Source organism: Saimiri boliviensis, chromosome 2 (genome assembly GCF_048565385.1).
Source record: "Saimiri boliviensis isolate mSaiBol1 chromosome 2, mSaiBol1.pri, whole genome shotgun sequence".
Classification (NCBI taxonomy): domain Eukaryota; kingdom Metazoa; phylum Chordata; class Mammalia; order Primates; family Cebidae; genus Saimiri; species Saimiri boliviensis.
Genome location: NC_133450.1, coordinates 78192776 through 78214328, shown reverse-complemented (window position 1 = coordinate 78214328; position 21553 = coordinate 78192776). Strand labels below are relative to the sequence as shown.

At 35.1% G+C, this 21553-nt stretch overlaps 1 protein-coding gene across 1 annotated transcript; it reads left to right on the top strand.

Moving 5' to 3' along the window:
* The first annotated feature begins 246 nt into the window (after window positions 1–246).
* On the top strand, window positions 247–21523 carry SLC24A5 (solute carrier family 24 member 5). Its single transcript, XM_003928889.4, has 9 exons — window positions 247–407; window positions 1109–1288; window positions 13533–13616; window positions 13709–13812; window positions 14155–14255; window positions 16256–16536; window positions 18479–18685; window positions 20616–20717; window positions 21201–21523. The coding sequence occupies exons 1-9, from the start codon at window positions 287–289 to the stop codon at window positions 21521–21523; spliced, it is 1503 nt and encodes a 500-aa protein (XP_003928938.1). The 5' UTR covers window positions 247–286.
* Window positions 21524–21553: the final 30 nt, after the last annotated feature.

The following is a 21553-nucleotide window of genomic DNA, read 5'->3' as shown; positions in this document are numbered from 1 at the left end:
TCACAAAGTACAAGCTGCCTTAATCTGCCCTCAGAGACTGTAGGCCATGGAAATAGTTATAGACAATGGTTGTCGGATCTCCTCCATCTCCTCCGGCTTTTCTGGAGATTGGGTCTCCTGATCAGAGTAGCTTGGCTGACTGCACTCACCCTTTCTCCTGTGCTGGCCTTGCTGAGATGTGCCCTGGGCGGGATATTGGGCAGGAAGGAGACTCCTCACATGATCCAGCTTAATCCTTCTCTTCTCCCTTCCTGAAGCAGCACGCTGCAGTAAGAGCACAGCAGAAATGCAGACAAAAGGGGGCCAGACATGGGCAAGAAGCGCCCTGCTGCTCGGCATCCTGTGGGCCACAGCACACCTGCCTCTCCCGGGGGTCTCCCTGCCCCAACGTCTCCCAAGGGCCACAGGTAGGTGTACACTGGGGTGAGTTACCTCTGCGGCAGCAGCTGCTGCTACTGCTACCACATGCAGATGAAGGGACAAAAAGAGAAAAATTCTCAATGGTCTCACTTTTACTTATGCTTCTTGCTGTATTTGCTCTGAAGTTTAGCTTTTAAAAAGATATCAAACACTTTTGATCCTTCAAATAAGTTCTTAAATATACTCCAAAGTGATTCACAGAGATCACAGTAGGCCAAGTCTCCAGTTTTTATTGTTGCAGAGCTTTTTGTGAAAAAAAAATCTTTCTTCTTAGAAACGTTCTTTGCAACAGTGGATGATTCTTTGCAGGCCTGTGGACAATTTAGGCTCTGAAATGAGAAAATGAAATTGTACAGATATTAGAAATCTTCATGTATCAGAGATATCATTTCTGCTTGGGGAGCATTCAGAAATGGAGCAGAAAAGGAGGAGTGATTTCATGATTTCCTCTTTTTAATTCTTAACCATCATCAACATATTTCATTAAAGCACCTCTTTTCAGCCCCAAAAAATAATGTTTAAAAAACTCTACAACTATGTCATATTCAGAATTGCTTTATGCATTTTCACTGGGTTCTTAAAATTCTACCCAGTTACCCCACACTTAACAGATTTCTTAAGGAAGTTCTATGTGGGCTTGGAATGTGTGACTCCAGACTTCAAATTTTCACCTCCTTTTCCTTAACAGAAAATAGCACCCAATGTGTTATTTCTCCATCATCGGAGTTTCCCGAAGGGTTTTTCACAAGACAAGAGCGCAGAGATGGAGGCATTATCATCTACTTCCTAATTATCATTTACATGTTCATGGCCATATCTATTGTCTGCGATGAGTACTTCCTACCCTCCCTGGAAATCATCAGTGAATGTAAGTGGCTGGAAAGCTTCCCTGTAACCTTCTGGAAGAGTGTGTCACACAGATATGACTGTCTTTGAAACAGCTTAGCAGCTGCACTGTACTTCTCAGCTGGTTGCAGAGCACTGACTTCTGTGTTGTGGGGTCCCATGTTTAAGGAACTGGTCGAGTGTGGTTTCTCTTGGTTGTTAATGTGAATGAGAGTTTCTTTAAGTTAGAACCCAGCAGTTATTATTTTCCTGCCTATTTCCAGAAATCTCTGGTTTGTCTACTGCCTGGATGTTTGTTGTTAAGAACTGTTCCAAGAATTCACTTGTATGTACTTTGTATACACTTCTAATACAATGAAACTCCTAATATTTGCCATTTTATACTTGAACTTTTTTTTCATTTTTACTCTAAGCTCACTATAACTTCATCTCTAAAGAGGTAAGTGATGCAGTTAAGGATCACCCTCCCCATCTTCCTTTCCCAGCATCCTACCATTAAGGAAATTAATTGATATTTAAGAACCAATAAATAAATAAACAGAAGAATAAGTCCTGCATCCTAAGTGACCTCAGGTGTCAGATGACTGTAAATTCAGTTATTAAAAATTAAGAGCTCTGTTATTGGTTTCTGAAAAAAAGATCAGCTGATCCAAGCCTCTGAGCTCTGCTCCTTCGGCAGTATATGTAGCCCAGAATTCTGAGCATAGACCTTCACTGGTGCACTGGTCCCTAAAACCAGGGTAGCAGTATGTTTTGTGCCATATAAGCAAAAGTGTGTTTCTAGACTTGGGCTCATGCTTGGCTATTTATTTGGTTGAGCATGCTCATATTTCAGCAAAAAGCAATGTCAACGTTAAGGTTTGGGTTTCCTATTGCATATTCACAAGACTGTACAGAAACAGCAGCATCCTCAACCTCACCTACCCCCCAACATATATACACATTGCTGCCATTTCTTTATAAAGGGAAAGAGCATGAATGTAAACTCTCCCTTTGTCCACCATCCCACCCCCAACCCATGCTGAAATGCAAGGTGAATTATTTTCTCCCTTGTTCACTGCAGTATACCAGTATCTGCAGGATCTAAAACAGTAGCTGGCAATAGCAAAGGCACTCAACACCTGTTTAATAAAAAAATAGAGAATAAGTTAGCCTAATTTATTACAATTTTTCTTAAGTAGATACAAACATATACTTTTTATCTTGACATTACATCTTACATAGACATTGATATTTCTTTAATAAATATTAAATTATGTTAACAGTTTTACTCGTATTAATGAAATACAAGAAAAGTAGAACAGAAAAATAAAATCACCTATATTTCCATTACCCTGAGATCTACACTGTTACCATTTAGTATATTTCCTTTAAAACTTTTGAATCTTGCTATAATACAGTTTGGGGCCTTTCCTTATTCTCACATAATATTTTATTGTATATATTTTCCCATATTATTAAACATTCTTTGAAAACATTATTTTTAATGATATGATAGTCCATGATTCTATACATGATTTGAGCTTTTGAAACTGGTTTTTACACATATGCAACAAGTAGAAATTTATCATAAAACTTAAAACTATTAATCTCATTGGACATTTGGCCTGTTTTAAATTTTTTGTGTTAATGTTATGCCCATAATTGTATAAAATCTTTGCACACTTCTCTGATTTCTGATTAAAAGGCAGAGATGTGGATATTTTTAAGTCTTATAATATATATTTGCAAAAGGCATCCCACAAAATTTGTGCCTACTTACACTAACTTAATGTATAGCAGTATTCATTCCAGAAAACCATGAAAAATATGTGAAATATCTTTAATTGCTTTAAACATTATTTTATAAGGCTTGAGGGTGAATATTTTATAGCTTTATTGAATTTTGTGGTTTTGCTTTTGTGTTTTTTTGCCCATATTCTATCAGGGGTATCTGTCTTTTTCTTATTGATTTTCAAGACTTTAAAAAATATATAAGGACATTAACCCTTTTTCTAGTATTACTTTATATCATATGCTTTTTCATAGTTTGCTGTTTTTACATTTTGTGTTTATCACATTGAAGCTTGAAGTTTAAATATTTTAAGTAAATTTGTAAATATTTTTCTTTATCATTCTCCTTTTTGTTTTATAACTAGAAAGTCATTTTTATCCATAGGTCATAAAAATCATATTTTCTTCTACATATAGGATTTTTTTAAATATTTACTTCTTTCACTAAGAATCTGTCTTGCTATATAGGATGTAATGTTATTTTTTCCAAAAGTTGATCAATTTTCATATACTAAATTCTTATAAAGATGTAGATCTGTCTCTATGCTCCCAACTGTATTCTACTAACCCTTTTGTTCATTCTTATGCCAATACTGCACTTTTAATTAGAAAAATGTAAAACACTAAAAATTTTAAAATGTTTGTCATATGAAACATAGAAATTTAAATTGTAAGGTATTATTTCCATTTCTAATGACTTAACTGAACAATGACATGACTGAAAAATTAAATCTATGAAGAATTTTATTTATAAAAACTTAGAGAAGTCAGAAATAAATTAAAAACCTTTCCAACCCTGTAGAAGATACAACTGCATTAAAATTTAGATTATAACTTCCAAATAATGTTCATTAAGTGAACATTAATATGTCTAAATGACTTCCAACATGCCCCTTGTGAAATTACTTTGAAACATCATCTGCAAACATGCATTTCTCAAATGAGTCTCTCTGCCCTGAAATATAGTAGCTATTACAGATGTGTGATTGATGAATGTCCATGCCACTGCCAAATCTTCAGCTGTTAAAAATTGACCCTCATCTTGTGTATTGAAAATATTGGCAACAAAATGAGATAGAAATAGTGCTAGCTCAATTCATTTTTAAATGCTTATAAATTAATTCTGTCACTTCTCTTTTCAAGGTCTAGCATGGTCTCATCCAAATTTTGACATCAGCAATAAAAAACAATTTTCCTGAAAGTTTTTTTTACATCTGCAGAAACAGGCTTCAAAATCTGCAAGTGCTTTGCCTTTCCTCGGTTTTTGATGAGCACTGAGTCATAATAATTCCACCCATTTTGTCAACTAATAGTTATTAACATAAATCTCAAAACTATTTACAAATTTATTCCAAAATGTACTACAGTGTTCTTATTTATCAGTTACTTAAGATACAATTATAGAAGATGAAAGATATATATCTTATAATAATACATATAGTTTATATAATATGTAATTATGTATAGATATATATGTTTTCACTTAGTCTTCCAAAAACCCTACAAAGTAGGGACTAATATTTTGGTTTTACTGATGAGGAAGCCAAGGCTGAAAGGGTAGGTAATGTCTCATGACCACATAGCCACACAGAGAAAGTCCCAATCTCTCTGATGCCAAAACACAAGTATGATCTCAACATGATATAATTGTACACATCCTTATTTGAGATTGGCTGCCAGAATATAGTTGTTTCTGAATGGTTCCATTGAACCATCTTACAAGAAATTTTCCTCTTGAAAGCACTGAAAATTTTGCCAAAAAAATATCAAATCCCCTCAGTTACTAGGGAGGAAGTATATTACAAAATAAAGAGAATACAATGAATTATTTACAAAAATTATTTTGTACATTTGGCAACCTATAGGTGATTGTAAATCAATGCTATAGATACTTACCCATAATAAGCTTTCAGGCCTAAACATTTTGTCCTAGATCATGAGATTATAATATAGTATTGTGGAACTTAATCATCATAGATGAGGCTATAATGTCTTGTGGGGAATGTATACTGAGTTCCAACCTAGAATACCATGGAAGGATTGGCAGGCCCCGCCCCGCCCCTGCCCCATGAGCCCATTACTCACTCTTCAAATCACCACAGTGGTTCATTTGACCAACAGCAAGGTGAAGACTAGAAGAGGCTCAGGATTGTCATCTCTGTGCAGGGAAGAGCTGGAAGTGGTAGAGGGCAGAATCTCTTGCTGGTGCTCTGGGAGGGCCTTAGCTCAGTCAAACCAGTGTTGTTCCTCTTTCTGATGTACATACGTTAGTCTTGGTCTCCTAGAGATGCCACCACCAGAGGCTTCTAGCAAGGATTTTGTTTTTTTTTTGTTTGTTTTTTGGTTTTTCCTCTACTCATGATCATAAAAGTCACACACCACCCTCTGCTCTACCCTCAAACACTGGAAAAGCTGGAAAAGCACATATCTCTACTAGGCAATCTCAGACACTTTACCATCATTGTAACTGTATGGAGCCAATAAAAGAAAATGTAATTGCTGTGCCCCCTTCCTCCAGTCCTATCTGCTTTTTCTTTCCATTCAGGTTCTGTAGGAAAAGAAGCTAATGATTCTCTGAACACAGAAAGCTGAAATGAAATTAATCCATATGATAGAGGGGAAAAATGTATCACCCTCTACTTGTCCAGGGTGTTTCACTTTTCACCAAGAAAAGACTTGGCTTCTGTGATGGGAAGCAGGATGGAGATTCTGGGAAGAGAGTTAATGTTGTGATCAGAGAGGAACATTATCCAAACCCAAGTTAGAGCTAAAGGAGCTAGAGGTAATGGGGTGAGGAATAAACCTAAGGAGAGCCTCCTCATCCCAACCAGTTGCACTACTCTAGAACGTGACCTGGATGGATACCCTGAGGGGTGTGTATGAGAGAGTGGAAGAGAAACAGAGACACAGTGAGAGAGGAATCCAAATGACTCTAAGGAAGCTGAGGGAGCCTCTGTTGTCTCTGATCATTCATGTAAGCCTGACTTAGAAACTTGTGTCTAGGATTCCTGTGCTTAGTTTGGGAAGTTAGTTACATCACCTTGTAGTCATGTCTGGTATTGTTGGCTTGGGTTTTTTCCAGTTTTTTCTGTCTCTATATTGATATAGTTGCTGAATGGTCTATGACAAATGCTGAGAATCCCCAGACAATCGGAGGGGGAGGACACAGACATCATATGCTCTAGTGCCACACTCCTATAGAGAGACAATTGAAAGTGCCCACCCTGGAGCCAGACAGCTTAGGTTCAAATCCCAGTTCTGCCGTTTGCTAATAGTGTGACCTTGGACAGAGTTCCTAACTGCTCACTGCCTCAGCTATCTCAGCTGCAAAACAAAATGATTAAAACTTGCAGTTTATAGAGCTGTGTGACAAGTGCATGAAGAAACACAAGTGAACTGCTTATGCAAGAACCTAGCACATAGAAAACATTCATTGAATGTTCATTGTCGCAAAACAACAGACTACAAAGGTTAGAATCCTTTACTCAGGAAAGATGAAAGTGGAGAAGGGGAATACCAAGGCCTATTTAAGTATATTTGGAGCAAATAACCAAATCTATGGTGCATCTGCTAGAGCTTGAATACCAAATTAAGGTAAATAAAAGCAAGGCCTATTTGACAAGGTAGGAGATAAGCTTATTAAACCCATTATTTTATTTTATCTAATAAGCCATATGAAAACTTTAAACCTTAAATATCTCTGGAATATTATCGATGGCTCGCCTGTAATCCCAGCATTTTGGGAGGCCAGGGTGGGTCACTTGAGCCCAGGAGTCCGAGACCAGCCTGGCCAACATGGTAAAACCTTGTTTCTACAAAAATTAGCCGGGCATGGTGGCGGGCTTCTGGCCTGTAACCACAGCTACTCAGAGGCTAAGTCAGGAGAATTGCTTGAACCTGGGAGGCAGAGTTTGCAGTGAGCAGAGAATACACCACTGCACTCCAGCCTGGGTGACAGAGCGAGACTCCATCTCAAAATAAATAAATAAATAAAATAATATTCTGTTTAAAGTTCCTTTTATTTCTTTTACATTAGCATCCATACCATTTTATTTCATCTTTTATTGTTTAAAAGTCACTTTTAAATATAATAATTTAAATTTAATTTAAATATAAGCCAATATATAATAAATTTAAAATATAATACAAACTATATTCACTTAAAGACCAAATAGGACCAGTTTGTCTCATCTCTCTAAGCAGCTCATTTTTAGAAACACAAAAGTTAATATAAAATGAAAACAAGATATCCTTTTGATATGTAATGGGGATCTCAGAGGTATTGAAACAGTGTTCTAACCAGCTTTCTTTATATTTTTTCAAGATATAAACACAGAAAATTCTGAAAACCCTTTAAGACTGGTCCACTTGATAGGGTCCGGATTCCACAGTGAGCCAGCTATGAACCTCAAAAAAAAATTTACACTAATATGCCATTCAATTAGATATTATAACCCCTCCATCACACTGATACCTTAGAATAATAACACATCTTATATGAAAATGATCTTAATAAGGTTTGGGGGAAATATACTTAAATAAAATATTTACTGTTTATTTTAAAATTTTTTCACTTACTCTGCTCTGGACTAATATTTGCCTGTGTTCTGCTTTGTGTTTCAGAAATAGGCAATAAGAAAGAAATGCAAGTTTTAATTCCAGGTAGAATTGTTTCTAAGTTGAAAAAATTGGGATTCAAATAATTCTGTGAGTATGGCATTTGGATAGCCTACAGTTTCGGGGGATTGTTTGATTTTTAATCCTCATGAAATTTACAGAAGCAAAAGCTTGACTAAAGAACAAAGAATCTAAGAATAGTGCTTCCTCCCCACTTCACAGGCATCCATTCTCCTAAGAGCATTTCATCCTCTTTGTTGTTCTTTTTTCTCTGATCTAAACTGTGGTCCCCTTGGACTGCACCTAAATCTACACCAGGCATATAGATCTAAGTAAGTGCTAAGTAGTCAGTGTTTTACCAAGACGCTATTGCAGGAACAAGAAAGGATAATAAAACTATGTATTATCCCTTTACTTTGCCCACATGGATAGCTGAAAGAGCAGCTTCTTGGTGTCAGAAAGATCTAGGTTTCCTTCCTACCTCTGCATTTATTTCCTATATGACCTTGGGAAAGTTACAGAACTTTCCCAATGAAGTAATTGTTAGGTTTGGAGGTAAAGTGTCTTGTATAAAAGTATGCTTCATATGACAGGCTAAGGGCAGGTGGAAATCCACTCTAATATTATAGCTGTTAGATTGGGGATAGGGAGAGTCCTTTTTCAGTGGAATCAGGCCTTTAAAATCATTACAGTTTCAGAATTCATTCTTTCATTGCTCAAAATATGAGGTGGTAAATGTAAGGTAATCAAATTGTCTTATTTATTGTTAAAAACGTCCAAGTGCACATACATGCAGTAATGTATTTCTGACTCTCAGTAACTATTTTTCCCCTCCAGGCATGTATTCCATTCAATATATTTCTAGAAATACATTTAAAATTAATTTCAGAACCAGTTTTGAAAATCATAAAAAAGACATCAATTCACCTTTGCACTTCATTTTGGAAGCTAAATTGTATGACTCAGCATAACTACTCACCATAGTCACTAGAGTTGGGTCTGATAGACTTTTGATTGTTTCTAAAGTTCTAATCCATTCACAAAGCACAAAAATTTGCATATTTTTTGATGATGCCAGAGGACACCAAATTGCATATAGCCTATGGCTGTAACTATTTTAAAATGTGCATTGTGAAAAGGACTAGACACATATTAAAATGATCAGAGTGGTTCAAATATAATGATAAAAGTATTCCTCACTCTGTTATTACCCTCCATCTTCTCAATTTTGGTAATGTAGTCTCCGGGGGGGCATAGGTATTATAAAAGAAGTTTAATTAAAAATAAGAAATGGTATAGAGCCTTAAATGATAGAATTCACATTCTATAATTTTGAGCAAAAATTTAAAAAATAAATGAGACCTTAAAGATTGTGTAGTCTGACCCTCCACTTCACAGATGGCAAAATATGAGGCTTATCTAAATAACTTTAAGTCTCATATCAAGTTACTGGCAGGGCTGAATCCAGGTCTCGGTTTTAGTTTAATATTCTTCCTACTATATAATATCTCCAGAAGGCGATTTTCAAAAACCATTATTAACTTTCTAACATGGCATCACAGAACACACTTAAGAAAAAGTATGGTGAATTTCAATAATCAGCATATTATCACAAAGTTGTGTTTTATATGAACAACATTTTGATACTTAAACCTATGAAGAAAACTCAAGTTGAACATTTCTACTGTATCTTCTAGGATATGTGATTATTCCTTTAGAGTAATAGAGGAAAAAAGGAATAATAGCTATGGGAGGTAAAAAATAGAAAAAATTTATGTTTAATAATAAACTATAGAGGAAAGAAATTTTACCCAAAAGGTCAGAGAAGACAAAGCAATCTATTCTAAAGTTCAAAGGTATAAAACATTTTATAAAATATTCTTAGAACATTAAGAAATAATTTGTTAAAATATCTTTAAGTTTTATATATCCTTCTACACAAAAGCTTTCCTTTCATAATTTGAGTGCAGTGAATAGGAACAAGCTTTATTCCCACTGCCTTACGTGACTGAAACTTTTCTAAAGAACCACCTATTTTCCTACTTGCAACAGCCCAATAAATCACCTTCTCTGTCTCTTGAGACTGAGTTTTCTAATGAAGCATTCTTCAGCTAGTGCTAAACGAAGATTGCTCAGTATTCAACTGCACTGTTTGGACAGTTACTTTAAGATATGGCATTCTGTTCTTTTTCAATTTCTTCTACATATTACCTAGCCCTGATTTGATTTGGGAAGACAATTCATGATAATATCCAGCAGCACTAAATTTATAAATTCTCTAGAATGTGCTAGAAAACTTCTTACGTATTCTTGGCTCTCAGTAACTATTTTTTTGACCAGGAAATAATTGAATGGGGGTGATTATGGTGCCAGTGCCACAAAGTATAAACAAAAAAGACCCTCATATTACAATTGGCCTAAGTGCTGTTCTTATATTGGGTTTCTGTGGCAAAATAAAAGCAACACTGGGCTTAGAATCAATAGGCTCAGGGTTTATGCCCTAACTCTCAACATTTAAGACCCTTGCAATCCATGTGATACTATTTTACTTCCTGGGCCTGTTTATCTGTAAAATGGAATATAAACACTCATATCGCAGGATAGTTGATATTAAATTATGTATATGGGAGTGCATTGTATACCATGAATGTATAATTTACTTCATTTCTAAAATGAAAAAAGTTAATTACAGAGCCATCTGCTTTATCTTTTTGTTCTGTTTTAAATATCATGACCAGTTGTACTCATCAGAATTGTAATAAGAATATAGCATATATGTGTGTCTATATATATATATATATATATATATATATATACACATACTGAGTGATTAGAGTGATTATACATATGAATGTATATGTATGTATACATATAGATGTAATCACTCTAATCAGGAAGAGAAATGCTAGGAAATATTCTATGGTTTGGATATTTGTCCACTCCAAACCTCATGTTGAAATCTGATCCCAAATGTTGGAGATGGGGAGTAATGCGAGGTGTTTAGATCATGGAGGTTACCACCTAGGGGGTGAATTCTCCCTCTTTAGTTCCTTTAGAGAGCTGGTTGTTTAAAAGAGCCTGGCACTACCCACCTCTCTGTCTTGCTTCCTCTCTCACCATGTGATCTCTGCTCATACCAGCTCCCCGTTATCTTCCATGAGTGCAAGCCGCCTGAGGCTCTCACCAGATGCCCAATCTTGAACTTTTCCAGACAGAAGAATCACAAGCCAAGCAAACCTTTTTTTCTTTATAAACTACCCAGCCTCAGATATTCCTTTATACAACACAAAATGGACTAGGATACAATGTAAACTACACAAACCATTTATTTCTCACTTCACTAGTCACTGCAGATAGATGTTCAGCAAGCGACATGACTAAAGGCAAATAGATTAGAGGGCCTGGCCTAAATAATTCTAACTACCACATGAGAACTTTTCACAATGGTTTTGCAAGTGTCAAAACAGCTCACATTAGGACTGTTTGGATCTCTCAAGACCAAATTACCCCAAGGGATAAAATTAATGACTGGAGCTAGCATCATCAGACAATATGTGGATGACAGATTTCCAGGTACTTCCCACATCTTTCAAAATGAAAGCCAAAGTCCTTACTGGAATCCACAAGGCCTTACATGATCTGCCTATTACCTCTAATCTCCTCACCTACTGCTTTCCCCAGACACTCTCCATTCTAGACATGCGGGTCTTCTCTTTCTCCACCACGCGGGCTAGCCTCTACCTCAGAACCTTTGCAGTCATTCATTCTGCATAGAATATTTTTAGCCCAGGTACACATGTGACTAGCTCCTCACTTCAAAGTCTTTAGTTACTTTCTCAATTAAGTCCTTTCTGGTTATCCAATCTAAAATTTCAGTCCTTCCTCTCTGGCATTTTTCTCTTTCTCCCCTCCCTGCCTTTACTCCTTGCAACTTATCGCTAATACCATGCGGATTTTCCTTATCTTATCTGTTTCCCTTTACTAAAAGTAAAGCTCTGTGAGAGCAGGAGTATTTGTCTGTTTTGTCCACTGCTGTATTACTAGCACATTAAAAAGGCATCTGGCATATAGTAGGTACTCAATAAATGTAACAAATAACCACCATATGACTTAACTATCACCCCAAACCTAGTGGATAAAAACAATTACTTCTCACGGTTTGGGGGGTTTACTGGGTTCAGCTAGGTGGTTCTCGCTGAGGGTCTTTCATGCAGGGATAGTCAGAGGACGGAGCTAGAATCATCTGAGAGCTCACTCTCTCCTATGTCTGGTGCCTAGGCTAGGCAGTTTCAAAATGTGGGGACTGAAACAGCAGCAATTCCTTACGCAACTCTATTTCTTTAGGGGCTTTTCATGAGGTCTCTCCAGTATGGAGGTTTCAACAAAGTAGCAGGACTTATGTCATAGCTTAGGGGAAATGTCCCAAGTGATTACACCAAGGAAGTTGTATCATCTTTTATGTCCTAGCCTCAAAAATATTATGACTCTGCCATAGCTGTACACTATTAGTCAAATCAGTCACAAAGGCTCATTCAGTTTCAGGAGGAATAGACTACTTTTTTGTTGTTGTTTATAGGGGATTTAGGGTTCTCAAAAACTGTGGAGCAGAAAAATATTGTAACTATTGTTGTAATATACAATCTGCCACACCAAGAAACAAAAAAGGAATCAGTAAGTTCAAATGCAGTCTCAGCATACTAGAGAACAAAGTCGACCTGAGTGCAGGCAACAATAAGAAGGAAATACTGACCACCGTGACAAGGACTCAATCAAGCACACTAGAGTTTGAGGGTCTGGGAAGACTGAAGCCTCAAAATCCAATAGGTATAGTAAACGACAATAAACATCAACAAAGAGTTGCCATCAAGTCTTGAAAACCCATATTCTAGTTCTGACTTGGGTACTAACTTTGTGACCTAGGGTAGGTAATTTCATGTATGGCATGCTACTTCTATTGGCTAGTTTTTAGTTTATCAGTAAAGCCTGGTTTCTTAGGCAAATCTATCTCAGCCTTCCCAAAGCAAAGGCTTTCTCTGTTCCTTCCTATGGTAGGTCAATATTGGCCCTAAAATCAAAAGGACCAAAAATTTCTTAATACTCTCATCTTGTCAGTCACTTAAGTTTATAAAATTGCATGCTTGTAAGTCTGGAGGATAGACACAATCTATTTCTGTAGTATTTCAGTACTTCCTTACATTCCTAGAGAAAAATTTTAATAGATCCATGTTTTAAATCAAGAGGCTACACAATATTAAATCTAGTTAAGTAATTTTCCCTCATTTGTAACTAGACAAAGTTGAAACTGCAAATTTTTTTAGAATATCCATGTTTTCTTGTGACTATAAGCCAAATTCAGCTACATTAAAATCATCAAATATTCTCTGTGTGGCAACTGAAAAACCCCAGCCAAAGCCTCCCGTATTCCAAGTATTTTACACAAAGTTCCTATACCAGAAAATTTGAATGGACAGTTGAAATGACTTAACAGATTTGTGTAAATTTGTGAACAAGCTCAGTTCAACTTCATTATAGATCTAAAAATCTTTTTCAGTTGGGTTACAATTTCCAAATTAATTTTCAAAGCCATGCTGTTGCTATTCATCTACTAGCCCTCTAGCTAGGAAAGAGGCTTTTCTGATTCCAAATAACCCTACATTTGGCACTCCCTTTAGTCTCGGCCTTCTCACCCCATCTATAGAAGTATTAAGTAATGAATTCATAAAGAAGCAAAACACTGCAACTATTAATCTGTATAAAGTTTAAGTAAATATTAGTGGTTTTATGTGAAGCTGTAGCTCTGATTATCTATTGTGTTTAGTTGTAAAGACATACTCTTTCACTTTATTGGGCATAACAATCATTTTATTTATGTTCAGCCCTTGGATTATCTCAGGATGTTGCAGGTGCAACTTTCATGGCAGCCGGTAGTTCAGCTCCTGAATTAGTTACTGCTTTCCTAGGTAAATATTGCTCCTTATACTTCTTGTTGACTCAGTGTGATTTTATTTTCTTCAAGTTAACACTAACTTGGCTGCTACTATCTTGCACATAGGTGTATTTATCACAAAGGGAGATATTGGCATTAGCACCATTCTTGGATCTGCAATTTATAATCTCCTTGGCATCTGTGCAGCCTGTGGCTTGCTATCTAATATGGTATGTAGCAAAACCATTCAACAAAATTTATTGTCTTAAAAAATTCTAAAGATAACTCTTTGTAGTCTGGGATGGACAACAGGGCACTAATAATATATGCAATCAAATTTATTAATCAATAGAAAAACAACATGTATTCAATTTGAAGTTAACCCACATTAGCCCATGGTTAAATTTATGAAAGTCTGTGTAAGTTAGAACACAATTTTTGTTTATTTTTCTCAGAGCAATATGTAAAAGATAACAATATTTAACTACAAACATACAAACAATTTTAGTATTATACTAAGGATTGTACTTGAAGTTACAATGTAATGGAAATAATAACTTATCATATTACAGGTCTCAACACTATCATGTTGGCCCCTATTCAGAGACTGTGCAGCATACGCAATTAGTGTAGCAGCAGTTCTCGCTGTAATATATGACAACCAAGTTTACTGGTAAGCTTGAAAATTATTCTTATATAAAAATTACAGAGATTTTTATGACATTCTAATGCTTTAGTAACATTTTCTTTCAGAAGTGTTATTTCAGTCCCTTCGTCTGCCACTTCCACACCATATTCCAACAGGTCTGTGAGAGTTAACCTCATCACAATTGCTGATTCAGTTCTCACTAGTTCACAATTTCTTTTTAGTAACTTCACAGTCTCCTTTTTCCTCTCACCAGTGACTGGAGACCACCACTTTTCCTTCTCCCCACTGGCTGCCTATTCAGAAAGTTTCCCAACTTCTGTTGTCCACTAAAGCCACAACCATTGAATTTTTCTTCTGCTGGGTTACTGCTTACCTTGCCTTGGTTAGAAGCGGTCATGGTCACGGAAGACTGGAGAAGGATGGTAGAGCATGTAAAAGAAGTCATTTAAAATTCCTCCAAACTTCTGATGCTCATTCAGGAGAAACTACAGACTTCTAAGAACTAACAATGCTCAGCTTTTAATATTAAAAATTGTTTGCTTTCTCTATGATCTCCCTGTGACTAGCTGGTCCAAGAAAATGAAAAAGGGGGTGACTGAGTAGACAAAGACAAACTTTTTCAACTAGTAAGCAGCAGGCACCTACTAGGTGCTAGATATAAGGGATAATGAAACGTAAAACACAGCTACACAGGTTAAACATTGCATAGCTTCCAGATGACACTGGAAAAATAGAAAAAAATGTGGCCGGACACAGTGGCTCATGTCTGTAATCCCAGCACTTTGGGAGGCCAAGGTGGGCAGATCACGAGGTCAGGAGTTTGAGACCAGCCTGGCCAACATGCTGAAACCTCATCTCTACTAAAAACACACACAAAAAAACTAGTTGGGTGTGGTGGCACACTCCTGTAATCCCAGCTACTTGGGAGGCTGAGGCTGGAGGATCCCTTAACCCCGGGAAGTGGAGGTTGCAGTGAGCCAAGATTGCACCATTGCACTCCACCCTAGGTAACAGGGCGAGACTCTGTCTCAAAAAAAAAAAAAAAAAAAGTAAATAGTGCCCAACTGGAGAACCACAACTTTGCAGCACTGCATAAAACCTGCTATCAAGAAACTTAAAACCCAGCCAGAAGCATAATTTCTAAACTAATCATCTTGTCATCTAGTCTGTCTTCCTAAGACAGACTGTGTTGGTAGAGTAGAAATCCTTCTAGAATTCAGCAGTCATCTGTAAGGGACAGTGACTGTGAGAGTACCCAAGCTAATGCTCCCTCAATTAGGGAAATCAGAACTGCTCCTTAAGATGTAGCAGAGATTTACTGGCTATGAAAATAAAAGGTAAATGCAAGGTTCAAATGTGATGGCTTTTGCTAATTGCCAGAGTACAGAGAAACAGTTCTTGGTTCCCAAGGTATAATTTTATATTTTAGAACATCTTGTTTTCTTGTGACTGTAAACCAACTTCACCTACATTAAAATTACTAAAACTGAAAAATCTCAGCCAAAGTCTCCCATATTCTGAATAATATTTTACACAAAGTTCCTATACCAGAAAACTTGGACAGTTAAAATGGCTTAAAGTATTTGGGGGAATGCATTGTGCCAATGAGGTGAGGTAGAGAGAATGTTCACCACTATTCACTAATTTTACACTTGTTTTGAAAATCTCCAATTATCATTTTCATTGCATTTTAACCTACCATTTGAAAGGTATCTACAGGTAAAAACAATGAGTTTGTTGATCTTGTGGTTTTTGTTTTTGTTTTAAACATAGAAGTGTCCAGTTTTTATCAGTAAACTTACAATAATGCTGTAACCAAGTCTGGACAAATCTACAAAAAAATATCTAGAAGTAATACTGTAACTAAGTTTGGAAAATCTACAAAAAAAATCTAGAAATTTTTTATTGTTCTGTGGCTACTTTTGTTAGAAAATTATTCAATAGATACTGCTCAAAAGCTATCAGTACCAAAATGACTTTCATTTTTAATTTAAAAACACAAATTTCTCTTCTTTAATTTACAGGTATGAAGGAACTTTACTGCTTTTGATATATGGATTATATGTTTTGGTGCTGTGTTTTGACATTAAAATTAACGAATATATTTTAAAGAAATGCAGTCCTTGCTGCACTTGTCTTGCCAAAGCTATGGAGAGAAGTGAACAGCAGCCACTGATGGGATGGGAAGATGAAGGTCAACCATTCATTCGTCGGCAATCAAGAACTGATAGTGGAATATTTTATGAAGACTCTGGCTACTCTCAGCTCTCTATAAGTTTACATGGTCTTAGTCAGGTTTCTGAAGGTAATCACTAAATCCTGCCCATTATTAAGACTATTCACAAAAGCAGAACTTTAAAATTTCAATTCAGCAGCTATTGTGTGCTTTTTATGTAAGACTGTAAGACTCAGAAATGATAAAGACTAAGTCCCTACTCTTAAGCAACTTCCAATATCTTAGGAAATACAAAATAGCTAAGTACCATAAAAAAAATACAGTGTGACTGTGGTTCACAAATGGGACAGATTATCAAAATGTGGTGAGGACAGTTAGATAGGAAATTTTCACAGGGAAGGGAACATTTAAATTGGGCCTTGCTGGACCAGTAAGATTTTGACTAATGACATGATGTTACAACCAGTAAATAACAGCTACTGATGCAGAGATATGAGTAAAGCACATATAGCACAGTATATGTATAATAAGGAAACAGAGGAAAGGTAGAAAGAAAGACAGGATGAGAAGAATCTTAAATGCTATTGTAAGAATCTTGGAAGGTTTGTGAGGAAATTATCAGAACTGTTATCTTAGTAATGTTACCCTGAGTGATGTTCATATTCAGTGAACTAAAATATGAAGTAAGAGACAAGGAGGTGTGTAAGAGGCTATTACAACAGCTGATATGTTTACTAGGTGCCTAGTCCAAGTGAAAGTGATAGGAATAAAAGAGAACAGATGTGAAACTATATGAAGGAATCATCACCAAGACTTGGCAACTGAGACTAACCAAGATAGCTCCTACGTTCGAATCTTGACTAAGAAAATGGGAACACCACTTATTAAAACTGGGAACTCAGGAAAAGGGGCTGGTTTGGAAACATGAAGAAAAACAATTGGTTTACTGTTTAAAGCAGTAGCAAAACATTTAGGTAAATAATATGTTCATTAGGAAGTCAAATTCAGCTATGATCAGAATTATAAGTTCATAGGTTACTATTTTATAAAGTGGTTGTCTAAAACAGATTCTAATTTTAATCAAGCCTTTAGGAGGGTAGCTTATTCTAATTTACTACTTAAAAAATTGAAATGACTTTTCCCCCTTCTTACAAAAATTTTAGCTTCTGCTCTTTCAGGTATGACAGGTGTGCATCTCTAAATTAAGTTTTTAATAAGAAACGCAAAGGAACCAATCCAAACTCTTTGATATAATAAAATTATATCTAATATTACTTAATGGCACATTGGTTGAAGTTTGGCAAACTTTTTAAGAGTTGCTGTACTAGCATTAGTTTTAACATGATTTGATCCAATTTGTAAGTGCCATACAAATTTTAAATTTTTAAATTAAATTCCCATTTTTATCCAATATATTATCATTATCCTTATCTTTCACTAAATTAAGAAACATACTCAGTTTTCATAAACTATATTGTAGATGATGTACTAGCTCCTACTTTAAGGTTCTTTCTATGAACTTCAGAAAAGTCTGAATAAATAAAATAGTAATGAAACAGGACAGAAAAACCACTTCCAATAAGAATTAGGATATGCAACTTAATAAAAAAGATGATGCTATAATTATGTTATATTCTCTGAGTACACATTATCTGGTACATAGGGCAGGCAGAGGCATCATCAGTATTGTGAAGCAGAGACAACTGGAGTAGCCAGGTTAGTAGCCAGGTTAATCCCCTAAGCAAAAAGTTACTGAAGACAATCTACATGAGATGTCCAATTGACACTTCATGAATACTATCTGTAATATATTTAGGGAATGGCCCAAGACATTTTGATAAATTTAAGGCCCCAAATAAAGAAATGCTGAGTGTCACATCTCATACTGTCTGCCCTAAAGTTTCAATTAGTTTCTTTTCACCAGCAATGTCAGTAATGAGTACTCAAATGTTTTAAATAGCCTTTTAAAAACTGACACAGCCAATTTATTTCAATATAGCATTCTAAGTAGACATTTCTAACTTAATTAGCAATTGAGAAAACTCAAAAGTGTTTAATTTTTCCAAAACAGATCAACCAAGTGTTTTCAACATGCCTGAAGCAGACTTAAAAAGGATTTTCTGGGTATTATCCCTTCCTATTATCACATTACTTTTTCTAACCACACCAGATTGTAGAAGAAAGTTTTGGAAAAACTACTTTGTGATAACCTTTTTCATGTCTGCACTATGGATATCTGCATTTACATATATCCTGGTCTGGATGGTCACAATAACTGGTATGTATTTTAAGTACAATAGGACAATTTGAAAATAATTTCATATAAGAACAAATTGCTTATGTTCACTCAAAGTAGTCTAGCTACACAGCAAATTTCTTTTCAGCAAGGCTGAAGATCAGTATCATTTATGAAATGATTAAGTATTACTATAACAAGATCATTTGGGTTTGTGAGTTGTGTATTATATATAAACTGTATTTTCCACTGTTATTCAGCCTGGGGTACAATTCAAGAAATCATCTTGTAAATGAAGTCAGATTCATAGAATGTCTTTTTATTATGCTAATAATTTAATCACATTCCATGGGGCTTGCAATAAACTCTTTATATCCAATTCCATTACATAAGAAAAAAAAAAAAAAACAGAGCAAGGAGCTCTATTAATTTTGGGGAAAACAATGTGTGTTCACTGCTAAAGTAGATTATATTTTATTTGTTTTTTTCAGCATGGCAACACGAACATACTATGAAATGAGTGAAAAGGGTATAAGATAAAGTGTAATTCTAGGTTTCTACTGCCTTCATGATTAAGACTTAACTACTGCTTCTTGGCCATTATCCACTATAGTCCCCAAAGAAAAAACTATCAACAAAGACAAAAATAATCTGTAATTTCTCCTACAAAGGTTAACCTGAATTGACTGATAGCAGAGGTGAACAAACTACTGCCAGTGTGCCAAAATAACCCAGCTTATTTTTATTCATAAAGTTTTACATATGATCTATGATTGCTTTCACACTACATTGGAAAAGCTGAATAAATGCAACAGAAACCACGCAGCCTGCAAACCCTAAATAATTACTATCTGGCCCCTCACAGACACAAAAATTTGTTGACTCTTGACTTTTCCCAAATTAATGTAAGTATTAGAATATTATGCTAGCAAAAAGCAGACTATTTCTTTTTTTAATGAGAAAAATGAAAAAGTCCAATTAGCTTGCATATTATATCTATCCAAATTCACTCAGCCAGAACACATTTGATATTAGGAAAATTAAGAGAGAGCAAAAATCATGTAATAGATCACAGAACAGCCCCCAAGATGATAAATACTAGTGTTTTTTATGCACATATGAATTCTAGCAAAGCCAGTAACAGAAATTAACAACCAATTCCAATTCCAGTATCAATATATAAGCATGCAATAAATAAGCTTTCTAATTAAGTTATTTTCATTGGCATTTTAAGCAATAAAGAGATATAAAGAAAAAGATATTAAACCAAGTTTTCAATTACAACATTAAAAGAACAGTTACATATCCTTTTTTAAAAAAAATCTTCTCTCTGGTTCTGTTTCTGAGAATAAATACAGTTTTGAAAAACGTTGACCTAACATCAAATTTAACAGAAGTATTAATAAATTGGGACCATAGGTTAGACTCAAGTAGAAAACAAACAGGTTTTGTTTTCCTCAGAGTTTAATAAACTTCTCCTCCCTCAAAAAAATCGCTAAATTAAGGTCTACCACTAAAGTAGAATGCAATAAATGGTACATATGTGTTAACACATTTATAGCTTAAAGATAGCTATAATTAATTTGCTTAACTCTAATTTAAGAAAAAATTTTAAGAATGGAAATGAGGAATGATCAGTCTCATTAGCAAATATTCAGCACAGCCCTGATGAAGATAATGGTGGACATAAATATCTTCTGTAATAATATCAAACAAAAATTTCTCATTGGCAGAATTTTGGCTGTTACATATCTTTAGATATGTCATTTAAAAATCTGTGCTAACTGGGTTACCCAAATTAACAACCTGATTCAAATATTTTGCTAGCTAAAAAACTAAGCAAGCACATATTGGCTCTGAATTCTAAATGTGCCTATTTTATTTTTGTTCAGGAAGGAAATATCAAAAATAACTGCAAAGAATAGTTAGTGAATCTGTAAGATTTGTAACTTGAAATATCTGTTTATTACAGGGGAAACACTAGAAATTCCAGATACAGTAATGGGCCTTACTTTATTAGCAGCAGGAACAAGCATACCAGACACAATTGCAAGTGTGTTGGTTGCAAGAAAAGGTAAGAACTAGATCCCTCAAGCTGCGATGGTCATTCTACAAGCCTGGAATGAGTAAAAGTAGCTTTAAAAATATTTACTTTCTCAGCAACATACTTTGAAGGGAAAAAAAAGTGACTCAAGGAAATGTTTACTATTTAATAGCAAGTTAATTTCACTCAATCTAATCCCCGAAATAATATTCATTTGAAATGTGCATTAAATAATAATTAACCATGTTAAATTACAATAAAAAGCAACAAGTAAGCTATACACCTTATTGAAAAATGGTTTAATAAATATAATTATTAAATAAATGTTAAGACTTTAAATACTAACTCAAGAAAAATTTTAAAATACAAATTCATTAAGACATTTATTCTAACAACAATTTTTCAAAATGAATCAACAACAAAAAAAGTATCCAGTGTTTCTTTTCTTATGAAGATTATTAATAAAATACAGTATTGGTAAGCACATTTTAACAATATGCTTTTCTTCTGTAGGGAAAGGAGATATGGCTATGTCTAACATCGTGGGATCCAATGTGTTTGATATGTTGTGCCTTGGTATTCCATGGTTTATTAAAACTGCATTTATAAATGGATCAGCTCCTGTAGAAGTAAACAGCAGAGGACTAACTTATATAACCATCTCTCTCAACATTTCAATTATTTTTCTTTTTTTAGCAGTTCACTTTAATGATTGGAAACTAGACAGAAAGTTGGGAGTAGTCTGCCTATTATCATACTTGGGGCTTGCTACATTATCAGTTCTATATGAACTTGGAATTATTGGAAATAATAAAATAAGGGGCTGCGGAGATTGATATTATTCATAGTGTTATGCAGAAAATGTG